The sequence below is a fragment of the Diceros bicornis genome, chromosome 31 (assembly GCF_020826845.1).
Source record: "Diceros bicornis minor isolate mBicDic1 chromosome 31, mDicBic1.mat.cur, whole genome shotgun sequence".
Lineage (NCBI taxonomy): Eukaryota > Metazoa > Chordata > Mammalia > Perissodactyla > Rhinocerotidae > Diceros > Diceros bicornis.
In genome coordinates, this window is record NC_080770.1 from 8,802,457 (window position 1) to 8,826,110 (window position 23,654).

Consider the following 23,654-nt stretch of genomic DNA (forward strand, 5'->3'; position numbering starts at 1 on the left):
GTCACATCTTGGGAGTGGGTGTGCTCTAGAGGCTGGGATGCTGCCGAACATCTGACAACGTACAAGACAGCTCCCCACAATTATTTGGCCCCAAACGTACATACATCCAAGGCTGGGGAGTCCTCATCTAGGGAAATGTAAGATGTATTTCCTGCACACCTGAGCTTGGATGAGGCTGGAGAGTGAGACCTGCTACATGACGAGCAGATTGAAATTGACCACAGTGCATAATGTCACACCAATACCAAAAGGAGGCTGTCACGGGGCATGGTGGGAGATGAGAGATGGAGCAAACTGGTTGACACGCCTTCCACTGAAAGGTGAAGGTTTATGTCCCTTCCCCTTGAATTTGGTGCACTGGGACTACTTTGACCAATAGAATACAGTGAAGTGTCATCGTAAAACTGACAGCTTCCTCTTCCTGTCTTTTGGGACGCTCCCTCTTGGAGCCCCGTGCTGCCTTGTAAGAAGTCTGCCTGCCCCAAGGCCACCATGGCTCGAGGGAGCCCAGGCCAGCCCCCTGCAGAGCCCAGCGGCTCTCCCATCCTGGCCCTGGCCGTCTCAGACCCTCCGGCCCAGCCTGGGCTCCTGCGGAATACCCTGCGTGACCCAGTCCAGGCCACATGGAGCAGAAGAACCACCTAGCTGAGCCCTGACCAAATTCCTGACCCACAAAATCACTCAATATAATTAAACGGCATTGTTTTCAGCCATTAAAACAAGGGAGCTGAAGGTGGTTTGTTACACAGCAACAGATAACCAGAACACTGGTTCCTGTGCTTCCCTCTTTTCTGCTGATGGTAGAAATCCCTCTGATGCAGAGTCGTGCTTGTTCATCTGCCCCTCTCCAGCTCTGCCAGGATTGTTTGTCCAAGCACCGTCTCTCATGCCAATGCCTTCCGAGCCACCAGTCTTGCTGTATTGCATTCCCCACCCTGCAGCCAGAGGCACCTTTAAAAGTGAGCTCATCCGCAGCCTTGATCCACACTCTCCGGAGATCCTGCAGTGTGTGGACTCCAAATCCTGCGGGGCACTAGGTCCTGCCTCCCTCTCTCCTTCTCCCCTTTCCCTCTGCCTCCTCGTGCTTCAGCCACTCGGCCGTCTCCGCCCTTTGAACTCATTCTCCCGGCAGCAATTAGCGCTGCCTGAGATGACTTGTACCTGCTGACGTGTTTACAGAGCATCTCCCACAGCAGACGCTGCTCCACGAGGGCAGGGCCCACGATCTGTTCACTGCCGAGTGCAGTCAGGACCTGGGACATGGTCCCTGCTTATGAGTGTTTGGTGAATGAGCAAATGGGGCCCATCACCCGTCTACGCCTCCTGGGGGGTCCCTCAGCCTCTCCCAGGGGCTCTCTGGCCTTCTTCCCTCTAGACTGCCCCACTCCCCATTCTGCTTATCTCCCTCTGGGCCAAATGGTTGGATCCCCTCAGATCCAAAGGTCCCAACCCCACTCTCTCCTTTCCAGCATCTGTTTCCCAAGAAACACCCAGTGGTGGATAGAGGGGGACACGGGCCCTCCTGTTGGTGGGAAAGGACGCTTAGCAACATGTATTTAAAATACAAAACGCAATTCCACTCTTAGGAATTAATCCCACAGGTAAACCCCCGTGGGGCACAAGGATGTATATTGCAGCTCTGTTTATGACAGCGAAAGGAACGGCAACCATCCACATGTGTGTCCACGGAGGATACCGGAAAACAGGATGCTGGCTCTCTAGGATGGAATATTAGCATTAAAAAGAAGACTCCAGTATATATTGACATGGAAACACACCCACAATGTACTGTGGGATGAAGAAAGTTAGTTGTGGAACAGTGTGTATGGCCAAATCTTATTTTTGTAAAAAAAAAAAAAAATTATGTGTGTCTGTCTTCATATATGACCATATGCACATGGAAAAAGTCTAGAAGGATACATGGCTGACTGCTAAAGTTGTTATCTGTGGATTGGGAATGGGGAGGGGGTTTTATTAGCTTGCTAGGGAGGCCATAACTAAATACCACAGACTGGGTGGCTTAAACAACAGACGTTCATTTTCTCACAGTTCTGGAAGTCCAAGATCAAGGTGTTGGCAGGTAGGATTCCTTCTGAGGCCTCTCTCCTTGGCTGAGAGACAGCCACCTTCTCGCTGTGTCCTCACATGGTCTTTCCTCTGTGTGTGCACATCCCTGGTGTCTCTGAGTGTCCAGCGTTCCCCCTCTTATAAGGAGACCTGTCAGATTGGACTATGGCCCACCCTAAGGGCCTCATTTTAAACTCATCCCCTCTTTAAGGCCCCTATCTCCAAATATAGTCCCATTCTGAAGTCCTGGGGGTGAGCACTTCAACATATGAATTTGAGGGGAACACAATTCAGCCTATAACAGAGGCTTTTGCTTTTTATCATGTTGTTAAAATTTGTTACAATAAGTATTACTAGTCAAGGTTTTTGTACATTTCAAGCCAAATGTCCCCTGAGCATCCATCCACCTCCTTCCCAGGCTTCTCTGAGCCGTCCCCCAGCCAGCTCCAGGGCTCTCTGGGGCCCTTCCCCTGGGGAAGGCAGTGTGGCCTCTCCAGATCACCCACCTGGTCCTCGGACCCGCCCCTCTAGGAATCAGAGGGAGGGGCGTGATTTACAACTACATCTCTGGGCATTTCACACCTTGTAATCCATCCTTCCCTGTCACACCTCTCCATATCATGACTGTACAATATTGGCCAATGAAACAGATAGTAAAGTGAAACATAGGCAGGTGATAAAGTAAAACATGAAGAGAGCATTATAATCTGCAAAACTGTGATCACACAGAGATGTTAGGGGGACCGGAGGTGCCGAGGCTCATCCACCCGAATGAGGCAGTAAAAAGACGGAAGATGGGGGCTGGCCCAGTGGTGTAGTGGTTAAGTTTGCGAGCTCTGCTTCGGCGGCCCAGGGTTCGAGGGTTCCAATCCCAGGTGTGGACCTACACACTGCTCATCAAGCCATCCTGTGGCAGGCGTCCCACATACAAAAACTAGAGGAAGATTGGCACAGATGTTAGCTCAGGGTGAATCTTCCTCACCAAAACAAAAACAGAAACAAAACGGGGCTGGCCCGGTGGTGTGGGAGTTAAGTGAGAGCGCTCCGCTTCAGCAGCCCGAGGGTCCGCAGGTTCGGATCCCGGGCTCGCACTGACGCACTACTTGTCAGGCCATGCTGTGACGGCGTCCCATATAAAGTAGAGGAAGATGGGCACAGATGTTAGCCCAAGGCCAATCTTCCTCAGCAAAAAGAGGAGGATTGGCATCTGATGTTAGCTCAGGGCTAGTCTTCCTCACCAAAAAAAATAAATAAATAAAAAGACGGAAGATGGCGGGTGAGATGTGGTGGAGCGGAAACTTGAAAGACTCTCAGGGACCAATGATGCATTGAGCTTTAAAATTAAGCCCCTGGGGAGAGGAGTGGACTTGGCGGGGAGCGGGGCGGCGGGGGGGGGGTCCCTTTAGATCTGGCAGAATTCTCCTGGGTCCTTCTCCGGTCTTACATCTCAGACCAGTCGCAGGAAACCCTCACTGTACTGTGGTCCTGAATCTCGCGGCCCCTTCAGCCCTGCTGAGACGGTGGATCTGCTCCTCTGGGTGGGCTTGGCAACCCTGGAAGGTGTGGAAGCCGGCAAAGCAAACCCAGAATCTTGGTCCCAGTTTAGGAATAAGTTTTGTAATCATCGTGCGAATATCTGAGTGTTTGTTTAAGGTTTTGCAACACTTGAGTCAATGTGCCCTATTTGATTTCTGATTTGAATCAGAGCAGCATGAGTGGTAGATTGGCCGCAACATGGCTGTGAGAATTCCTCCCATCCCTTTGCAATGGGATCTGGCTGCTCCTCTCATTAAGAGGTGGAGTCTATTTCTCCACTCCCTTGAATCTGGGCTGGCCTGGTGACCTGCACTGAATGACCCGACCATGTGATTCCGTGCAACTGAACATGGTGGAAGGGATGTAGTGTGACTCCTGGGTCAGGCCTCAAGAGACATGGCAGCCTCTGCTTTACCCTCCTGGAGCAGGGCCTGGAGACCATCACGCCATGAAGACGCCCAGCTTAGCCTTTTGGAGGATGAATGGCCACGTGGAGCAGAACCAAGGGGCTCACTGACAGCACCAACTGCGAGTCACGTGAGGGAGGCCACCCTGGGCCCTCAGCCCCAGCTGGGTCATCAGATGACTGTGGCCACAGGAGAGACCCCGACAAGACCAGCGGATGAACCTTCCAGCTTATCCTGGCCCAAACTGCTGACTCCCAGTCCTAGTTGTTATTTTAAACCAGTAAGCTTCTAGTGATTTATTACCCAGCAATAGACAACCAAGACAGTACAAAAGGATCAAAGTTCATAAAGAGTGTTTGAATTTTTAAGAGAACTGATTTACCATATTTATAAGTTGTATCTATTCGTGTATAAAAGTTGCTTAACTGATTAGAAAAACACAGGCTTGGCTTGGGAGGGCGGAGTAAGGTGGGGGGGGTGAAGATGCCCTCACCCCTCATCCCTCCCTGTTTGTAAAGAAAAAAAAAAAAAAGGAAAAATACCTGCTTGTTAGATGTGCAAGTCTCTTCTGTTCAGAGTTTGAGATGTTTGAGAGAATCAGCTATTTCAACTCCGTAAAATGTAGTTTAAAATCTATTAGTGACTTTAATTACCTAAGTTTGTAATTGGCCTTCATTTTTAGAATTTCATCTGAACCTGTAAGTTAATTAAATATTCAACAAAGAAGTGAAAGCAATTGTTCTTATTTTTTACACAAAAATTAGTAGATTTATAAATAGAAAACTAGATTTGCAAGTTGCACTTGAATGTTTAAGAAAAGCTAGTTCTTTTTTTAATTTATAAGTTTAATAAATACGGTATTAATTTAAACACAAGCAGCAGGGAGGTAGCTTTTTTCTGCATGAAAGCCCCCCTCCAACATTAAAAATCCTCAGCTGACAACGCCCGATGCTACAGCCCCACTGGAAGATTCGGCATTCCACAGACTTCCAGGCCTTTGCTTCTGTGGGTCCCTCTGCCTGGAATGCACGTGACACACACACACACTTTGGGTACCCGGTAAAATTTTCCCTTTTCCAAAAGGTCCAACTGGAACTCTGAAAAGGTCCAGTCAGATTGTGCTTCCCTGCTCACACCCACCCACGCGTGTGGCTCAGGCCTCTCTCAGACCAGACGGCAGAGGGCTGTTACCTGGGACCTTCTCTAACCCGGCTGCCACGTGAGAACAGAGCTGAACCCCAAGCAGCAGCAGCAGCAGGACTGGTGCAGACGCCCAGGGCGTCCAGGGTGCCTGGGGGCATGGCTTTCAGGCTCCGTGCAGAAGGCCGCCTCCTGATTGGGCACCAGGACGTTCTATGGCTGCGGTCCCTGTATCGTCCTTCCCTTACCAGGAAGGGTGTAGTAGGCAGAATAATGGCCCCCGAAGATGTCCACATGCTAATCCCTAATCCCTGGAGCCTGTGAATATGTTTCATTACACGGCAAAGGGGAATTAAGGTTGCAGATGGAATTAAGGTGGCTAATTAGCAGACTCTACTTTTTTTTTTTTTTTTTTTGCTGAGGAAGATTCGCCCTGAGCTAACATCTCTATTTTGAGCCAATCATCCTCTATTTTGTATGTGGGTCACTCCGAGTGGTTTAGGTCTGTGCCTGGGAACCGAACCTGGGCCACTGAAGCGGAGCACGCCGAACTTAACCACTAGACCATGGGGCCAGCCCCTAATCAGCCGACTTTAAATGGATTGTCATGGATTATCTCAGTGGGCCCAGCGTAATCACGAGGGTCCTTGAAAATGGAAGTGGGAAGCAGAAGAGAGTCAGAGGGAAAGGCCGCTATGAAGAATGGTCAGAGAGATGCAACATCACCAGCTATGAAGATGCAGGGAGGGGCCCAGGAGCCAAGGAATGTGGGTGGTCTCTGGTAGCTGGAAAAGACAAGGAAGAGCTTCCAGAAAGGAACACAGCCCTGTAAACACCTTGATTTTAGCCCAGTGAGAACCCGTCAGACTTCTGTCCTACAGAACTTTAAGATAATAAATTTGTGTTTGAAGTTTAGTTTAAGTCACTAAATTTGCAATTTGTTACAGCAGCCATAGAAAACTAATAAACAGGGACACCACATACTTCATTTCCAGAATCAGTGACATCTGTGTCATCAGTTTCCAGAGCACAGATGGGAACCAGACAACCTGGACCCAAGTCTGGGCTTTGACCCTGACAGGCTGTGTTGACCTGGGGCCAGTCCAAGCTGCTCCTCTGTGCCCTGGGGCAGTGCTGCCTCCCTGGTTGGTGGGAGTTAATGGAGGCAGAGCAAATGGACCAGAGTGCTTTCACGGCACCGGCTGGCACCTAGTGCCCTGTAAATGGTTGCGGTCCTGGCTGCAGTTGGCAAGGCCTTTCTGGCACTGCTGAGTTACTGGAGAAGTGGCAAGTGGTGATGTGCCTGGCAGTGTGACTACCGCATCCTGAACTCATCTCCATGACCTTTCCCGGAGGAGGCGCAGGTCTTGCTGGTGGTCCTGGAATGATGGTGGGCCTTGGCCCTTCTCATCTCGCCGGTGTGCCCACCTCCCTGCGCAGATCTGCCGCTGACCCTCTCTTGGGCATCGGCAGTGGTGTTAGCAGCATCCACAGACGGATTACGTGGTCCTCCCCGCAGCCCGGTGGAGCGTTATGGCCACACAGGGCCAGAGGGGCCTGAGCACAGGGCAGGTCTGCAACGCGCCAAACCCCAGCGCTGTCTTCCTAATTTACAGCTCAAGAAGCAAGTCGCAAGGGGCCAGTAGACCCCAGGGTGGCAAAGCTGGTACTGGAATCTTCTCTGGAACCCTGGCTCCTCCGCAGGTTATAAAAATATCCACTATTATATTTATCAAATAAGATTAATAGTATAGAAAGATAAAAATATTTATATTAAAAAATCCATCTTCATAGTCTTTGCAAAAAAATAGGAAAAATATAAAGAAAAAGGTCACCCCAACTCTTCCACCCGAGGACGCCACTCGGAACTCGAGTTTTCTGCCTTCACATTCCACTGCGTATTTCCACCCTTGCTCCCCGGCTGCTCTGGATTCGGTTCCAGCCGCGCCCCGCCCGCCCCCGGGGCTCAGGGGCCTGGGGAAAGTCGCCGAACCGGACGTACTCGTTCGCGCCCCTTGTCACCTCCCCACGGCCGGCCCGGACCCGCGGCTCCCGGGGACTGGGGGCGGAAAAGGGTGGGGCCGGGGCCCGGGTGCCCCGGCTGCACAGCGCTCCGCTCCGCAGGGCCGCGCGCGCCCTCCGAGCTCGGTACCACGGCGGGGCCGCGGGGAGGCCGGGGGCGGGAGGCTCCACCGTTCAGGAAGTTGCAGGCGGCGAGCCCGCCCCGAGGGGAGGCGCCAGGCGGCCGCGCGACCCTCCGAGAGCTGGGGGAGGCTCCAGCGCGGCGCGCCGCCGAGCGCCGGGAGCGGGCAGAGTCCCGGGCGGGGCGCGCACGTGTGTATACGAGTGCGGGGGCCGTCCGGCGGCCGGGACTACAAGTTCCAGGGTGCCCAGCGGCGCGCCCGGGTTTTCTGGCCGCGCGGCCCGCTGGCTCTGAGCAGGTCGCCGCGGGCTGGCACGCGCCACCCAGTCACCGAGTAAATAAGGGAGAGACTCTCCCGAGCACCGTAAATAGAGTCCAAGTGGGCGGGGAGCTGCCCCGCGCCGCCCGCTCATGTCTCTGCAGAGCCGAGTGTCCGGCCGCCTGGCACAGCTGCGCGCCGCCGGGCAGCTGCTGGTCGCCCCGCGCTCCTGGCCCGGCCCCTTGGCGGGGCCCCCGCGGACCCGCAGCAGTGCGGCCGCCCCCCGCGCGCAGACCCCAGCGGGAGTTGGGGCTTGTGGGGCGGCGGCGGTGGGGCGCAGAGTCGGGGTGCGCACCTGGGCCCCCCTGGCCATGGCGGCGAAGGTGGACCTGAGCACCTCCACCGACTGGAAGGAGGCAAAATGTAAGTGTAAGCAGGAGGGGGGCGCGAGGGGCGAGGGCGGCCCCACCCGGGCCTTCCCCGGCTGGACAGCAACACACCAGCAGCCTCCTCCACCCAGAGACCTGGGGAAGTTAAGGCCCCATATGCTCTGGTGTGAACCCCCCTGTTCACAGCCACGGCCCCCATGCCCAGACCAACAAACCACTTCACCTCAGACCAGGTCCAGGTGCCCCGTCGGGGGCTGTGTTATGAGGGTTCCCTTACCCCACTGGAATGGGTCGCAGGGCACCCCTAGAGATCATCCTGGACCTCCCACCTTACTCTCTTGTGCAGGAGGGAAACTGAGGCCCAGTGCCTGAGCGGATTTGTGCAAGGTCACTTGGAGTTTGTGGCAGAGCTGACGTTAGGGTCCTGAACTCCTGAAGCTTTGCATAGTGTGGTTTCTCAAGTGGTGACATTTTAGGCAGAGTGGCAGGGAATGGGCTGAGGGGACAGCTGTGGGCCTGGTGGCCCACTGGTGGGATCAGATAGCCCCACGGAGTGGCCTCCTTCTGCCTCCGCTGCACCCCTACCCTGAGGGCCTGCCTCTCTGGGCACGTGGTCTGGTGCCATTTTCCCCTCTTCCCTGGCCTCTGGCCTCTTGTGAGCAGTCTCTCCCCCATTCCTGGGGGACACAGGGCCCAGGGGTTGGGGGGCAGGGCAGAAATGGGGCGTTGTGTCTGTGAGAACAATGACCCCCTCTCCCGCAGGAATCAAGCCACTTCCTCCAGCTTTGGTCAGGGCCTGCGTCCTGGTGGGGCAGGAGTCCCAGTGCTCTGGACCCGGCACAGAGCAGGGAGGACAGGGAACCCGACCTGCAGGGCCCCAAATAGCCCCGGCTGCCCGCCCCTCTGCCCCTGCCCTTCAGGGCCTGCTCCTGGGCGCCTGTAACCATTCCCAGCTGGATCCCCTTTCAAAAGCGCAGGGAAGCAGGCTCATTGGCTGGGCCCGCGTGGCAGAGTGGGTGCAGCCAATGGGGCTGGGAGGGCCCGCCTGGGGCGGGCCTGGCTGGGGGTAAGGGAAGGCGTCCTCTCGGGATTGGAGGTAGAGTTCCAGATGACTTACCCCTGAAATGCGTTGCCTTCGCTGGAATCTTAAAGTGCCGGCAGAAAGCACTCGGCTTTGGTCCCTGAGCTCACGGAGCGCCTGTCACGCCCACAGCCCTGGCCCCAGAACGCTGGTCATGGCAGGGATGGGGGGGGGCGGGGGGGGCTGACAGAGTCTGCTGGCAGGGGACTGTCCCTCAGGGAGCCCTGCTTCCCTTTCTGTGTCAGAGAACAGCAGCCCAGGGTGGTGGGGAAGAGAGCAAGGGAGGCCCAGCCTGGGCACCTGTTCCGGGATCTGCCGCTATCTCTAGGATCCAGCTCCCCACCCCTCCTGTTCCTTGGTGCTGCTGAAAACTTCCAGACCGCATGAAGCTGGCGGCCGAGTCCCAGGCCGCTGTGGTGTCTGTGCTAGGAGCTGGATTTCCATTCATGCCTCTGCTCCATTTTTATCGCGTGCCTTCTGTGCGGCCAGCATTGTCCTGGTGCCGGGGACTCAGCTGTGAGCAGTCAGGCCAGGGCCCCGCCCTTCTGCTTTGGTGGGAGAAGCCAGAATAGAGAATGTGGTCAAGCCAGTGGGACCATGCCAGGTCAAGGTCAACGCTGCGAGGAAACCATGGCAGGTGGGGGCCACCTGAGCTCCAGTGTCCCTCGGGCAGCGGGAGGAGGGCGTTCTTGCCCCAGGAACCCCAGCAGGTGTCACATGGTGGCTTATGGGGATAAGACGCAGAGAGATCTCCCTGTGTTTTACTTATCTATTCTCGAGTGACGGATTACCTCCAAATTTAGGGGCTTCAAACAGTAAACATTTATTCTCTCACAGCCTCTGAGGGTCAGAAAGTTGGGAGGAGCTTGGCTGGGGGTCAGAGGCTGGGGCTGGGTTAGGGCTGGAGTGAGCTGTCCGCAGGGGGCTCACTCACGTGAGATGGCTGTTGGCTGGAGGCCTCAGTTCTTCACCCCCGGGGCCTCTCCACGGGGCTGCTTGAGTGTCCTCAAAACGTGGCAGCTGACTTCCCCCAGAGCACATGATCTAAGTCAGGGAGCACAAGGAGACCGCCGCGGAAGCCACTGTGCCTTTTTGTGACTTAGTCTTCAAAGTCCCACACCATCTCTCCCACTCTCTTCTAGGGCTTTGAATCGAGTCCCGGGGTCTGGCCCACATTTACGGGAGGGAAACTAGATTCCACCTTTGGAGGGGAAGAGGATCAACTGGCCTCTGCCTCTGATTGGGGTCTGAGCCTTGGTCCTTGAAGACCCCACACCTTTTTTTTGTGACAGTCACTTGACACTTTGAGCTGAGTTCTGTTGTACAGTGAAGTACATCAAGTGTACAGGCCTTAAGTGTGTGGCCAGTGTACTTTTACAGAAACGTCCAAGTGTGCAACCACTGGTAGAACACTGCCATCACCCCAGAAGATTCCTTTGAGCCCCTTTCTAATTGGTACCCCCTAGAGCCAATCTCTCTTCTTTTTTTTTTTTTTTTTTTGGTGAGGAAGATCAGACGTGAACTAACATCTGCCAATCCTCCTCTTTTTTTGCTGAGGAAGATTGGCCCTGGGCTAACATCCATGCCCATCTTCCTCTACTTTACATGGGACAACGCCACAGCATGGCTTGACAAGTGGTGTGTCTGTGCGTGCCCGGGATCCGAACCCGCGAACCCCTGGCCGCCACAGCAGAGCGTGCGCACTTAACTGCTTGTGCCACCCGGCCAGCTCCCAATCTTTCTTCTATCTATTGGTTTTGTCTCTTCTTGAACTTCATATGGACAGTGGCAGACAGCGTGTCTGGCTCCTTCAATATCTGTGTGATGTATCCACATTATTGGGTGTGCCAACAGTTTGCTCTTTTTTATTGCTGCGCAGTATTCCATGGTGTGGATGGGCCACAGTTTGTGTGCCCATTCTCCTGTTGATGGGCATTTGGGTTCCAGTTTGGGGACTGTTGGGAATAAAGCTTCTCTGAATATTCTTGTACATGTCTTTCATGGACATGTGTGCTCTTTTCTCTTGGGGATATACCTAGACAGGCCTCGAAATGCCCATCTGTGCCTGAGATGATCCTCTCTCAAACACTGGCACACAGTAACCAAACTCGTGAGAGACTGATGTATAGATCAGAAAGTTGATGTGCAGTTCACAGTGGGAAACTCTAGTAGCAGTGGGTCTGGAAACTCACGTGTGCCTGGACAGGGCCTCCTCTTTTTGTGGAAAAGCCACGTGGAAGCCAGATTATAGCCTTAAGTTTGCTCAGCAACATGTCGTTCTCAACTGGGGAGCTGGTTGAACGATTTCGGAAGCTGATCCCACTTCCCTGGGCAGCCTGGGCAAGCTTCCCTGCCAGGGGGGTCCTACCCACCGAGGATCTCCTCCCCTGGGCGGTCGCTCAGCATTTCAGTCTGTATGCAGTGTTGAGTGCCTGCTCCGGGCCCTGGGTGAGGACACCCCGGCCCCCGGCCCAGTGAGTCCTCTGGGCAGATTCTGCCTCACTCTGGGCATCTGTTTTCTCTGTCTTCAAGCTGACTGCCCACTTTGTGGACCCATTCTCCGTCTAGGTAAGTAAATACCATTGTGCTGGATCTCCCTACCTAGGAGACATTCAGCCTTTTGGGAGACCTCTGCAGTATCTCATTTCACTGGCCAGGGGTTAATTTCTCTAATTTAATGCCTTCAGTTCTTGGGTGCCTTATTATCCCCCCAGTAATGCCTTTTCATCAGAAATTATGGAAACAGTCATGCTGTAAAGGCATTTGGGTGTGAGGGGACTTAAGGTTGGGCCCTTGGGGCATCTGGGGGCTGTGTCACCACAGGACGGGCCTCGCCTCCAGGAGAAGGGCCGTGGATCCTCGTTCCAGCCTGCGGCAGGGGCAGGGCTGTGTGCCACAGAGAGAGCGGGCATTGGTGTCATCAGACGTGGGCAAGCCCCACCGCCACTCCTTCCACGCTCCCTGAGCCTCGGTTTCCTCATCTGTAGAATGGGGCCAACGGCGCCCGATTTGTAGATTGGGGCGGCATCACATCAGAGACCCCCAGAGGGTCCCCCTTCCTCGTCGCCCCTGGGGCCTCTCTCCTCTCTCTGCTCTGCTCTGGCCACGGCGACACTGGGCTCCTGCAAATTTGTCTCCCCTGTCTCAAATGCTGAGCCCTGATCCTGCATATCCTGAGTTCCCTGTCCCTGGTGGCTCAGGGTAGGTTCACGTCTTCCGGCCTCAGCTTGCTCTGGGCAGGGGCGAGGACTCATTTCATCCTCCGCGGAGTTTCGTGCAGAATGGATGATTTATCTGATGTGACTGCCGAACCGGGAAATTTCCCAGGCACACCTGGAATTGGGGGGCTTCTCCCCCCTGTCTTCTGGGGAAGTAGCCTTGGTCCGTCCCAGTGTGGGCAGAGATGAGGCGGCCTAGCGAGAGCAGAAAGGCTCCCAGGTACTCATGCTGTCTCCCTGTTTCTTGTGCCACGGGCTTTGACGGGTCCCCGCTCTTGGGGGACAGGGAGCCCCGATGATTGATGCCCCTGCCGCGGTGTTCCCAGAGCCCCACTGTGATCAGCCCTGCCCACCCGGCCTTCCCCAGCAGAGGAGCCTCCCTCCGTGCCAGCCCGCCCTCACCTTTCCAATTGCCGTCTTGCAAAGTGCCATAAGACACTTCTTAAAACACATCATTGAATTCCTGTTCGCCCGCTGCTCTTTATGGTCCTGGCGCAGCCCGCTTCCTCCAGCTCGGCTCTCCTGCCCGGGAGCTGCTCAAAGCTTCGTCCGGGGTCGGGCCTCCCCATCAAAATTTACTGCCAACATATTTTTACAACACCTGTCTCACTGAGCTGAGAAATACTCTCGCCTCTCCAAAGAAGAAAGAAAATTAAAACGTATGTTGTACATCTTTTATAAGAAAAATAAAACTCACTTGTGCTTTAAGTACACATCTGCCCTGCTGGGAGAAGGAGGTAGAGCCTGTTATAAAGGCGTGGGGTGTATGCCAAGCTTAGGGTTCCTGCTTCTGCTCCTTCCAGAGTGAGTGAGGAGGGCCTGGGGGACCCCGGCTGGCCGAGGAAGCAGAGGTGATGGAGACGGCCCTTGGTTTCTTGGGGCTGGTGGAGAGATCAGTCGTCTTCTCCTTTCCCCAAAATCAGAGACGTGTACGATTCTCAGGGATTAGCCAGGCCGCAACCTTGTTCTGGAGATGAGGACGTGGTACCTGGCACGTGGCCTTGAGAGGTGTGTGCTTAGGGACCACGGACTGGAAGGGACAGGCTGACAGATGTCCCCAAGGTCGGCGCCCAGTTGGCTGGTGGCAGAGCCGGGAGCTTTGGCTGTCTTCCTGTGCCATCTCTGGGAAGTGGAGCTGTCTTTTGGACTTTGCTGGAGAGAGGGGGCCATGCGGGCTGTGGGTCACTCAGACCAGGCCGTGGATACTGGGGGGACAGTGCAGGAAAGAACCTTGGGCTGGGTCCCCCCCCCCGGCTTGCCTGTGGCCAGGGCAGATGGCTCTGCTTCTTCTATAAAGCAAAGTGGGGGCATCTGCCAGATGGTGTCTGTTCAGGGACCTGAGCCATCTCTAGGCACCCAGGCCTGCTTCCGTGGTGTGCCTGGGGCCTGCCCCAGCCAGAGAGACTCAGCACTGAGAGTCCTATGGGGTTGGTCTGGGTCCCTGCAGACCTGTCCCTCCGGTGTCACAGCAGACGCATTCACTTCCTGGCCCCGGGTCCAGCTGGCGGGCAGTACCCGCCCTTGGGCACACCCAGGCCTCAGCGGGGGGATGTCTTTGGTCCCAATTGTGCAAGATGACAAATATGGGGACTCAAATAATTTAAGAAGCTCCTCTACCTCCTATGCCCCCAAGTTGGCAAAAAAATGTCCTCTCCCACATTTGGTCTTGCTTTGGTCCTCTCCTTTCTCTTACGGGAAGGAGTGAGTGTATCTGATGTGTATATTGCACTTGGTAGCTTACAAAATATTTTCACCGCCCCTTGTTGTTCACTGGGCCCCGGGAATGGCCTGAGTGTCCCCATTCTAGCGATGAGAAAACTGAGGCTCAGAGAGGGTGAGTGACTCGCCATGGACACGGTGTCGGCAGGTCACGAGCCCAAACCTGGTGGCACCAAGGAGCAGGAGAGCAGTCAGGGCCACAGTAGTAGCCTGGAGCGGGGCCCGCTCGCGCCTTCCTGTGTCTGGGGAGACAAGCAGAGGTGGCTGTTGCAGCTTTGTTTTTGCTCTTCGGTCCAGCTGTTCTAGATTTCTCTCCGTTTCTCCACCCGAATGCTCTCTCCTACCCCGGGGCTTTGCACACCCTGTTCCCTCCGCCTGGAAGGCTCTGTTCTCTTAGCAAACTTGCCCTCGACCTTCAGGTCTCAGCTCATTCGTTCACTGATTCATCCCACGGACGCCCACGATGCTCACACATGGCGTACACTGTGCCAGGTGGCGGGAATCCAGCGTACGCACGACAGATCCCCATGTGGCCAAGGGCAAGCAAGGAACAAGGGCAAGTAAGGAATAAAGCACAGCTTGTAGGGGAGGGGCCTACTCTGGGAGCGGGGAGGAATGAGGAGGGCATTGCAAAGGAAGGCGACTCAGGGGGCACAGCAGGTGCAAAGGCCCTGAGGCAGGAGACAACCTGGCTGTGGAGGAACAGGCGGGTGATCTGTGTGGCCTGCCAGAGGAGGCAGGAGGCGGAGGGGGCAGAGTGAGGTGCAGTGGGGAGGGTGGCACGGGAGTTGGGGAGGGAGAGGCAGGGCTGTCGTGTGGGCCACGATAAGGACTCAGAGTTTGAACTGAGCTTTAAACCAAGAGACAGCTTCTGACTTATCTTCCTGAGATCCCTCGGCTGCTGTGTGAGGAGCAGGCGATAGGGTGGACGCAGGGAGTCGGCTGGGAGTTGGGGGCTTCTGGAAGGATCTAGAGAGCGATGACAGCAAAGTCTGGGGCTGTTCGCTGAGATGGGGGAGGAACGGAGGGGTGAAATAAACATGTTTTGGGGGGACAGAGTCAAGTTCAGTTTTGCACTTGTGGAATTTGGGGATGAGAGCAGGCACTAGGCAGGGAGATGAGGGGCCGGAAGTGCAGCCTCGGGATCATTAGCGTAAAGAGGGTTGTGAACGCCTGGAATTGATGCGAAGACGTAGCGGGAGGGTGTAGATTAAGGAAGAGGGGAGGCAGCTGGAGAGTGGGAAGGAGGGCCTGTGAGGCGGGTGGGCCCAGGAGAGGGGCGTGCTGAGAGAGAAGAGGGCTGGGGGTCCAGAGTGCACAGGGGAGGACAGGAGGGGCCCCTGTGTCGGACCACGAGGCCCGGGTGGTGTCTCAGCCAGGCGGGTGTGGGCTAGGGGAGCATGGGAGGGAGGACGTGGAGACGGCGAGTGTAGACAGAGGAGGCCGGGGGCAGAGAAGTGAGGCCGCAGCTGGCATGCAGGGTCGAGGGAGGGTTTTGTTTTAAAAGACGGGGCCATGAGAGGGTGTTTGAGGGCAGACAGGACAGGGAGGGGGAGCTGCAGGAGCGAGTTCTCTGGAAGGTGAGCCATCGCCTCCGCTGGGAGGAAGGACCTTGGTGCCTGGTGACCTGAGGGAGGGAGGACCAGGTGTGGGCAGGTGGCGGGGCTCCTGGCTTGGTGGGAGGAGGAGGCAGCGTCTATGGCTGGAGGACAAGTCGATGGCTGGAGGACAAGTTGGGGAGGCTTGGGAGAGGGGAGAAGGGGGGGGACCCACCTCCAAAGGCGGCTGAGGGGAGATCCAGAATTCAGAGGGAGCCATCCGCTTGGCGATGGGATTTTCTCTAGTGATTTGCAGCACCTGGGGCAGACCAGAGAAGTTGGGGGGACCTCCCCCAGGAAGCTGTCCAGGCCTCCCCTTGCCCCCCATCCCCAGGCTGGGTGCACGGTGGATGCTCGATGAATATTTATTAGCTGCCTGATCTGCATTCAAATTGCAGAGCCCGGCAGCCGGCCTCCCCTCCACGGTCTGCTCTTTGCTCCGGGGTACCTTTGCCCTGTCCCCAGCTAAGCCTGTTCCCCTTCTCATTTAACGCGGGAGGGAGTTTCCCATAGCCCCATTTAGCAGAAGAGGACAACTGAGGCTCGCACAAGCACTTCAGTTCCTTCTGGATACCAGCCCCCCCCACATTCCCCCAACACACAAAGAAAGGAGCATTTAAGTGGGAGCCCCCGGCCGGTTTCTCAGATGGTGCGTGAGGTCATGTGCCAGTGTGGAGGGACCCCCTTGAGAAGGGGGGCAGGGAAATGGGCTGTGAGCATCGAGGGATGCTGGTGACAGAAGGGACCATCCACGCTGGGGACCATCCGCGGTAGGATACCCTCAGCCTCTTAGAACGAAAATGGCATTGCTCAGGCTTGGGGGATCTTAGTCTCTATCTGGTGAGAGCATTTCTGATCTGATTATGGTGGCCCCTGGGATGAGGTCTGTCCTTAACAGGCCTTGGTGGCCCCGCAGTCGGCCTGCCTCCTCTCAGCATCATTTCCCCCTGTGCCTGCCCCCATTCCCCACTCCACACTCTGGATTTCACTCACCCAGGACCTCGAACATGCTGTTCCAGCTGGTGGAACACCCTTCCCTGCCCTGGTCACCTCTGACTCCTCTTCTGAGTCTCACTTAAGCTCCCGTGGGCTGTGGGTCCCAGCACCTCCTCTCCCAGCCCCCTGAATGTCCCCTCTCCGTGCTTCTTGGGGTTCGGGTTACTTACTCCATTGGGTAGAGCCTGGTCAACCTCTGTCTCCCCTGCTGGATTGTAGGGTCTCAAGGGCCAGGACCCACTTGTTGGGGCTTGTGTCCCCAGCACTGAAGGCAGGACCTGCATGTCTGTCATAGGTGTTTGTGGAAGGAGGTGGGAAGTGTCTGCCGGAAAGCGTGGCTCTGGCTTGAGCTGCGGGTGAAGCAGATTCGGGGTGCTGTGGGCTTTTATAATAACCCCCCATAGTGCTGAGCCGGACTGTGGGCTGGGCCCTTTCCGTGCTCCTCATGCATCCGTGAGGACCAGAGGCTTGGACTTTGTCGAGGCGAAGGGCATGCACGGGGACCCACCTATCTCTTGAATACCTGCCCCTCACAGCCCTTTCCACTGAAGGCTCCAGAAGGCAAACCCCTCCTCTCCCCCCACCTCCTCTAATTGCCCTCCCACCTCTGCACATTTTCTGATGCATTTTGAGCTCCTTGATTGTGGCTTTTGGTGTTTGTTGCCCCCACCCCGGGGTCAGCGTGGGCTGCTCCGTCTGGGCAGCGTGTGGTCAGTGGAGGGGAGCAAGGCTGAGCCGAGCCTGGCTGCCCAGGTGGCCTCAGGCCGGCAGGGGGAGCCCGCGAGCTGCGAGCCGGACCGCCACTCGGCCGAGAAGCCTCCAGTGGGGGCTCAGTGCTCTGCCTGGTGCTGCCCACAGGGAGGGCCAGGCCCGGCCGGGCTGGAGCAGGGGCGCCAGCCCAGTGAGCGGATGGGCGCGCCGCACTCACCAGCTGCGTGACCACGTGTGGCCTCCTAACCTCCCTGAACCCCTGTTTGCTCATCTGGGAAGTCGGGACAGTTCCAGCTGCTCCCTTGGTTCACGCTGGAGAGGCCGCCGCAGGGCATCTGTCCGTGGGGAGCCCTCTGCCAGTGCTGGGGGGCACGTCGTGAACAGGCACCAGCTCTGCTTGGCTCTGTGGCTCTTTGAGGATAGTTGTCCTGGCTCCCTGTGTCCTGCCGCCTACAAATAATGACAATGATGATGTAACTGACTGATGATGTAACTGACTGATGATGTAACTTATTGATAATGTAACTGATTGATGATGTAACAGATTGATAATGTCACTGATTCAGTGCCACCAACCTGCGTGGCCTTAGCATGCGTGAGTAAGCTTGAAATTATTCTGCCAGGGCCGTCATTCTATAAACGAAGAAATTAGGGACCCAGAGGTGTGGACGCAGCAGCTGGGAAGTGGCAGAGTTGAATTCTGAACTCACGTCTGTGGTGCCTGAGAGATGCCCTCCGCCTCCCTGGGCCTCAGTTTCCCCTCCTGAACAAAAAGTGTGGGGCACGACATTCTGGGGGCCTCCAGGCTCTGACAGAGGTGGCGTGGCCCTCCCTCCCCGCGTCCCTGTGGGAAGGATGGACGTGTGTAGGGCTGGTTTGCATCCTTGGACGAGGCCAGAGTCCCCGTGAGGCGGGGAGCGCTTTGCGGGTGGGGGAGCCTCGCGGACTGCTCCTCTCCCTGCCCCCCTGACTCTCCGTCTTGCCCGCCCCACCCCTCCCTGCAGCCTTTCTGAAGGGCCTGAGTGAGAAGCAGCGGGAGGAACACTACTTCTGCCGGGACTTCATCCGGCTGAAGAAGATCCCCACCTGGAAGGAGACGGCGAAAGGTAGGCCCTGCTCGGGGAGGCCCAGCCGGCTGTTTCGCACTTTGACCCGTGTCTCGGGAGAGTCGTAGGGACGAGGTCAAGAGGAAGAATCTCAGGAGCACTGTTGAGTGCTCGCTCTGTGCGGGCACGTGGCACGGGGCACCTGTCTTAGTTATTAACACGGCCTGGGGCGGGTTCAATTTTTATCCGCGTTATGCTTTTGGGAAACTGAGCCCTGGACCCGCGATCGCACGGTCGTCAGAGCTGGGGTTTGAAGCTGTGGGGCGTGCTGGTAAGCACCCTGAAAATCGCAGTCCTGGTAACCAGTAACGGGCAAGTCACTTAACCCGCCTGGGCCTCGGTTTCCACGTTTGTCAAATGGGGATGGATGACGTAACGTTGTTGTGAAGAGTAGAGGAGACCCAGTGTGTGCTGCATGCAGTACGCACCTGATCAGTGTGGGCTGTCCCCGCCAGTGTCACCGGGCACCACGCGGCTGGCCGCCTCTGGAGGTGGAGGCATTGACGGAGGCGCGCCTGGCTGTGGGCGCTGGTGGGTCACTGCAGTGGGGGCCTCTCCGTGACTCCCCACCTCTGCTTGTTCCAGGGGCCACGAAGGTGGAAGACCCCAAGTACAAGAAGGACAAGCAACTCAATGAGAAGATCTCCCTGTTCCGAGGCGACATCACCAAGCTGGAGGTGGACGCCATCGTCAACGCCGGTGAGTGGGGGCTTCTGGCCGTTTGAGCCAGAGCCCGGGTAGCCCCTCGTCGCCTTTGCTCTGGTCTGCCATTCCAGGCACGGGTGGATGGCCTCTGGCTCCAGCGAGGCTTGGGTGACCGGACGAGGCTGGCCTGCTGGTGCCGCGGGAGCCCAGCGTGTCGGCCGCTCAGACTCCTCTCCCCTTGAAATCCCAGCCCACTGTGTCGGGGGCACCTTGCCCGAGCGGCTCTGAGATCCATTAGCGGCTGGGAAGGGAGAGAGCTCGGCTGGAATTGTGCTGGGCTGCCCTGCCAGGAAGGCGGAGGCCAGAACGGGGTGGTCCGACCTCGGGGGCTGCCAATGCCCCTGACCACGGCCTTCCTGCGGACCTGGGGTGGGCGAGGGAGCTTGTGGGGGACAGGCGGGGACAGAGGCCCTGTGCCCCGCGCTCAGCTTCCTATGGCGGCTCTGCTGGCTTGGGGGTTTATTGTGAAGAGTCAAGGAGCCTGCTGCTTCTCCCCGCTCTTGGGGGAGGAGGAAGGTGGCTGCCCTCCTCCCCGGCGGTGGTTGTCTGGCTGAGGTCAGGAGTGGGGTGTCAGGGGCGGGTGCACAGGTGGCTCATGGGTCAAGGGCGAGTGGGGGCCGAATCCCTCACTGTGGTTGCCGAGCATCTCAAGAAGGAGCTGCTTCTTCTTCGAGAAAGGTCCGGAGACCTGGGCGCCAACTGACAGGGAAGCCCCCCGCTGTGTGTCTCAGGCTCCCCAGGAGCGTCTTAGGTCTCCTTCGTCTCACCCTTGGGCTTGCAGCCGTTGTGTCTGGCCCCAGTCCTGGCCAGGAGTGGAGTGGCCAGGTGACTCCGGGACACGGTGGTGTCGGTGCTGAGTGACCGGGCGCATGGGACCCGGCAGTGGTGGCTGCTCAGCCGCTCCGGGCCCGCTTGTTTGTGCTCTGGGTTGCATATCTGGCCGTGGCCTTGCTCTGTGCATCTCCCGCCGATGTTTGCAGAGCTGTGCAGTGGCACGGGTGTCCCCTCCCCCACATCGCCCATCTGAGCACACAGGTGACCAGTCACACAAAGACTTGGAGCAGAGGGAGCGCGAGGCACCATTGGGTTCCTGCTGTGTTTCCCTTGGGCCACTGGGACGCTGGGAGGCAGCGAGGTCTGCGAGTCCATCTGGGGAGACACGGGGCTAAGTCCAGCCGAGCTGGGTGGCAGATGTCTTAGCGGCCCAGGGGAGAAGGGCCTTCTTGCTGCCTAGACCCAGGAGGGGCTGGCTGGGGTGGAAGGACAGAGCCTTGGGCCTTGGCTGAGGGGACAGTCTGACAGGCCCGTGGGGCTGCCCTGCCCAGTGCCCCTGGCTCTGTCCGTCCCTGGCAAGGGTGTAGGAGGTGCTCTGCTGGCACTTTCCTTGCTGAGCTGCGAAGTGGCCAGAAGGAAAAGTGGGGCATCTTCTCAGCTCCTTCCCGGCTGGGTTGGCGGCTGGCCGGCCAGGAGGGAGGGCGTGGGCCCGAGGCGGGGCATCGGCGGGCTGCAGATGGAGCGAGGTGGCGGCTCTGGAGGCGCACGCGGGGCTGCTGGCTGATTAATGGCTCTCGCTAAGTGCCCTGTGCCTGGCCGGACCCCGAGCGCGGCGGCTCGGTCAGCCTCTCATGTGCTCAGGAGAGCACTTCGGTCCTGGCTTCATTTCGCTGCGCCGGGGCCGGGGGTGGCGGCATTTGCGGTGTCTCTCCAGGGACTCCCCTTCCCCGTGTACCTGCCTGGGTTTCTATTTCCTCCTCACACAGTAGAGATGGTAGAAAACCCACCCACCAGGTTGTCACGATGCTCGAGAACCGTGACGCTCATGCAGCACCTGGCAGAACTGAGTGCTCAGCACCTGCCATGGTTGTTGGTGCTGGAATCGATGCCACCGTTGTCACTCGGGGCGTCAACCCTGTCCCAGAATGCCACGGGATGCTGGGCACCTCCCACAGATGAGCAGCTTTCGCCTCCCCCTGCTTGCCTCAGTTTACCTAACACCTCTTGGCGTGTTTTCCTGGGATCTCCTTTTTTCTAGAAAGAGTCTCACATCAGAAAGGACCCAGAATCCACCTGGAACCCAGGGAGTGGCTGAGGCAGTCCTGGACACCGGCTCCCACACGGAGCCTGCGTCCCCTTTGGGCCCTCTCTGCAGGCGTTTGCCCGGCCCCAGTGTCCAGTGGCCTTGGCACTGGTCTGACCTGGGGAGTCCTGGGTGATCTTGGCACGGGCTGACACCCGAGGGTCCTCTGGCCTCATCCCCGGGAGTCCCCACTGCCCTGGCTCCACGGGGCCTGCCGCCCACCAGGGGGCAGCAGAGCTCTCGGTTCCCGCCCAGTGGAGCCCATAAATCAGCCTGTTTATTAGCCGAATAAAAGTCGCGGCAACGCGGGCCTTTTTGGGGCTGCATAAATCTGGTCCGCGCCTCGTGAAACCCATATGCGCTTAATTCATATGTAAAATTTCAAGCAGGAAGAGAATACGTGTCCATTAAATTCTATTTGACTTGATTATAATCATTAGCCGTGAATAATTGCTTCTCTCCACCGACCGCGGGCCGCCACAATGGGGAAAAGGGGCCGCAATTATCTCCTGGTGGGAATTTTTAAATTTTTATTTTTGAAGCCAGGGGCAGTGTTGGCCCCGCGGGGGTCGGTGGGTAGGCCTGGCTGAGAGCTTCTGGATTTGGGGGGGGGGGTCTCCTTTTGTCCCTGCGGCCGGATGGGGAGGGGCGGGGAAGGTGTCAGTGCTGCCTCGGCCTGACTCCAGCTGCAGGGACCGTGGGGGGGGGGGCGTGCAGGGGAGCTGGAAGGGCCTGTGAGAGGAAGGGGGGTCGGGGCCCCCAGAACCCCCTCCATCCCGAAGAGCCTTAGTCTTGGGCCCGGCCGCAGGCATCCTTCCGGCCCCTGGGGAGGACCCTGGGGATCCTTGGAGAGGGCGGGGGCCGGGTGCCCTCCCTGCCTGCCCACCTGGCTCCTTCCTCCCCACAGAGGGACTCCGCCCACCGCCTCCCCCCGGACTTTGGAAAATCAGACTGTTTCCCAGCTGGTCTCCTGGCATTTGAAGTCCAGGACTATTTTTTACCCCACTTTGTTGGTATTTGAGATGTGATTGGTGTGTGTGTGGTGTGTGTATATGATGGTGGATGTGTGTGTGTGTCATATGATGTGTGTTATATGGTATATGGAGGGGGCTGCCTGGCCGGTGGGTGGCGGCGCTTGAGGTCACAGGGGACGGGACCAAACCCCCCCACCCCGTCCCCAGGCGCAGCATAGGCCTCCCTGGGCCCCCCTTAGCCCTGCCGGGTGAGGCTGCTTGCTCGGGCAGCACCCCGACCGTCCCGGCTCCCGCTATCTGTACTGGCCACGGCTCCTGCCCACGGGGGCACGCCACATCCATCCTAATTAAATTGGGCTGCCACGCTGGCCCCATAAGCCAGGGAGCCCCTGCAGGCCCCATTCTGGCGCAGGAGATTCTCGGGGGCACTGCCTGCCTCTCCAGCTTGGCCTGCGACCCCCCAGCTGGGTCTGGGGGGCGCTGTGCCTGGTGTCTTCCCCAGAGAAAGCTAGGGTCTGGGGGTTTCCACCGGGAGTGCTCCAGCTTCCAGAGTGTTTACATCTTCTCTGTGCCCCGGGGTGACCTTGACTGGGTCACTTCCATGCCCTTGAGGTTCCCAGCTCACCAGGCCTGCGCCTGTGGGCCCCTCATTCCTGACAGACGGCAGAGTCCCAGGCAGGAAATGTCCCAGCACAAAGACCCCCATTCTCGGCCAGCCCCGGGGTCCGGCCACTGGCTTTGGCCTTCAGGACATAACCGGACAGCGGAGGGATGAATGTGACGCTTTGTGCAAAGACGGAAGGAATCTTCCACTTCACAGCCGTCCCAGGCCAGCGAGTGGGCACCATGGGCACGGAAGCTGGAAGCCAGTCGATCCCAGCCTTCCTGCTGGCGGGGCTGCCGTCTCCGGGCCTCTGTTGCCTCATCTGAGAAATGGATCATCATCCTCCCCACACCAGGTGGGTAAGGATGATCTGCGTTCAGGCCCGGGCCTGGCCCAGAGCGAGGCCCCCAGTAAATTGTTACTGGGAAGCCCAGAGCGAGAGCCACTAAGTAGAATATAATGTGACAAAGCCCTGGAAGTGGGTACTGAACAAAGTGCCACGCGACGCCGCAGGGACCAATTAATTCTGCGAGAGGTGGCGGGAGGCGAGGCGGGTCGGGGGGCCTTTGAGGGGCCCGGGCACGCGGGCCGCACAGAGCGGGCGGGAAGCCGTGTTTCATGGCGACAAGCGGCCTCGCTGGGAGTTTTTTGAGCCGCTTATTTATTTAAAGGAAGGCACGAAGTGGCTCTCTGTTTCCTTAAGTCTCGGGCTTTGATTTGTGAAAATCTGCCAGCCGCTTGGGGCCCTCCCCCCCAAGTCCTCGCCTCACCCCTTCTGCTGCCTGGAGGGCCCCAGGGGCCCGGCCCCCTGGCTGCCCGTGGGCCACCGCTGGAGTCAGTGATTTAGAGACCGCCTTGATGGACTCGCAGGCAGGGGGGCCGAGGGATGCCGGCTGCCTTGTGGGAAGTGATCTGACGCTAAAC

The 23,654-nt window shown here is 57.6% G+C and overlaps 1 protein-coding gene across 3 annotated transcripts in view; it reads left to right on the plus strand.

Moving 5' to 3' along the window:
• The first annotated feature begins 7,501 nt into the window (after positions 1-7,501).
• Positions 7,502-23,654, plus strand: part of MACROD1 (mono-ADP ribosylhydrolase 1) — a 147,579-nt gene continuing 131,426 nt past the window's right edge. Inside the window, exons 1-3 of one of the 3 annotated variants that reach the window (XM_058526580.1) lie at positions 7,502-7,975; positions 18,269-18,370; positions 18,956-19,069. In XM_058526580.1, the coding sequence (XP_058382563.1) occupies positions 7,705-7,975; positions 18,269-18,370; positions 18,956-19,069 (487 nt within the window). In that variant the 5' untranslated portion in view covers positions 7,502-7,704. The remainder of the gene's footprint in view (positions 7,976-18,268; positions 18,371-18,955; positions 19,070-23,654) is intronic. The other 2 variants (XM_058526578.1, XM_058526581.1) reach the window with 2 other exon arrangements.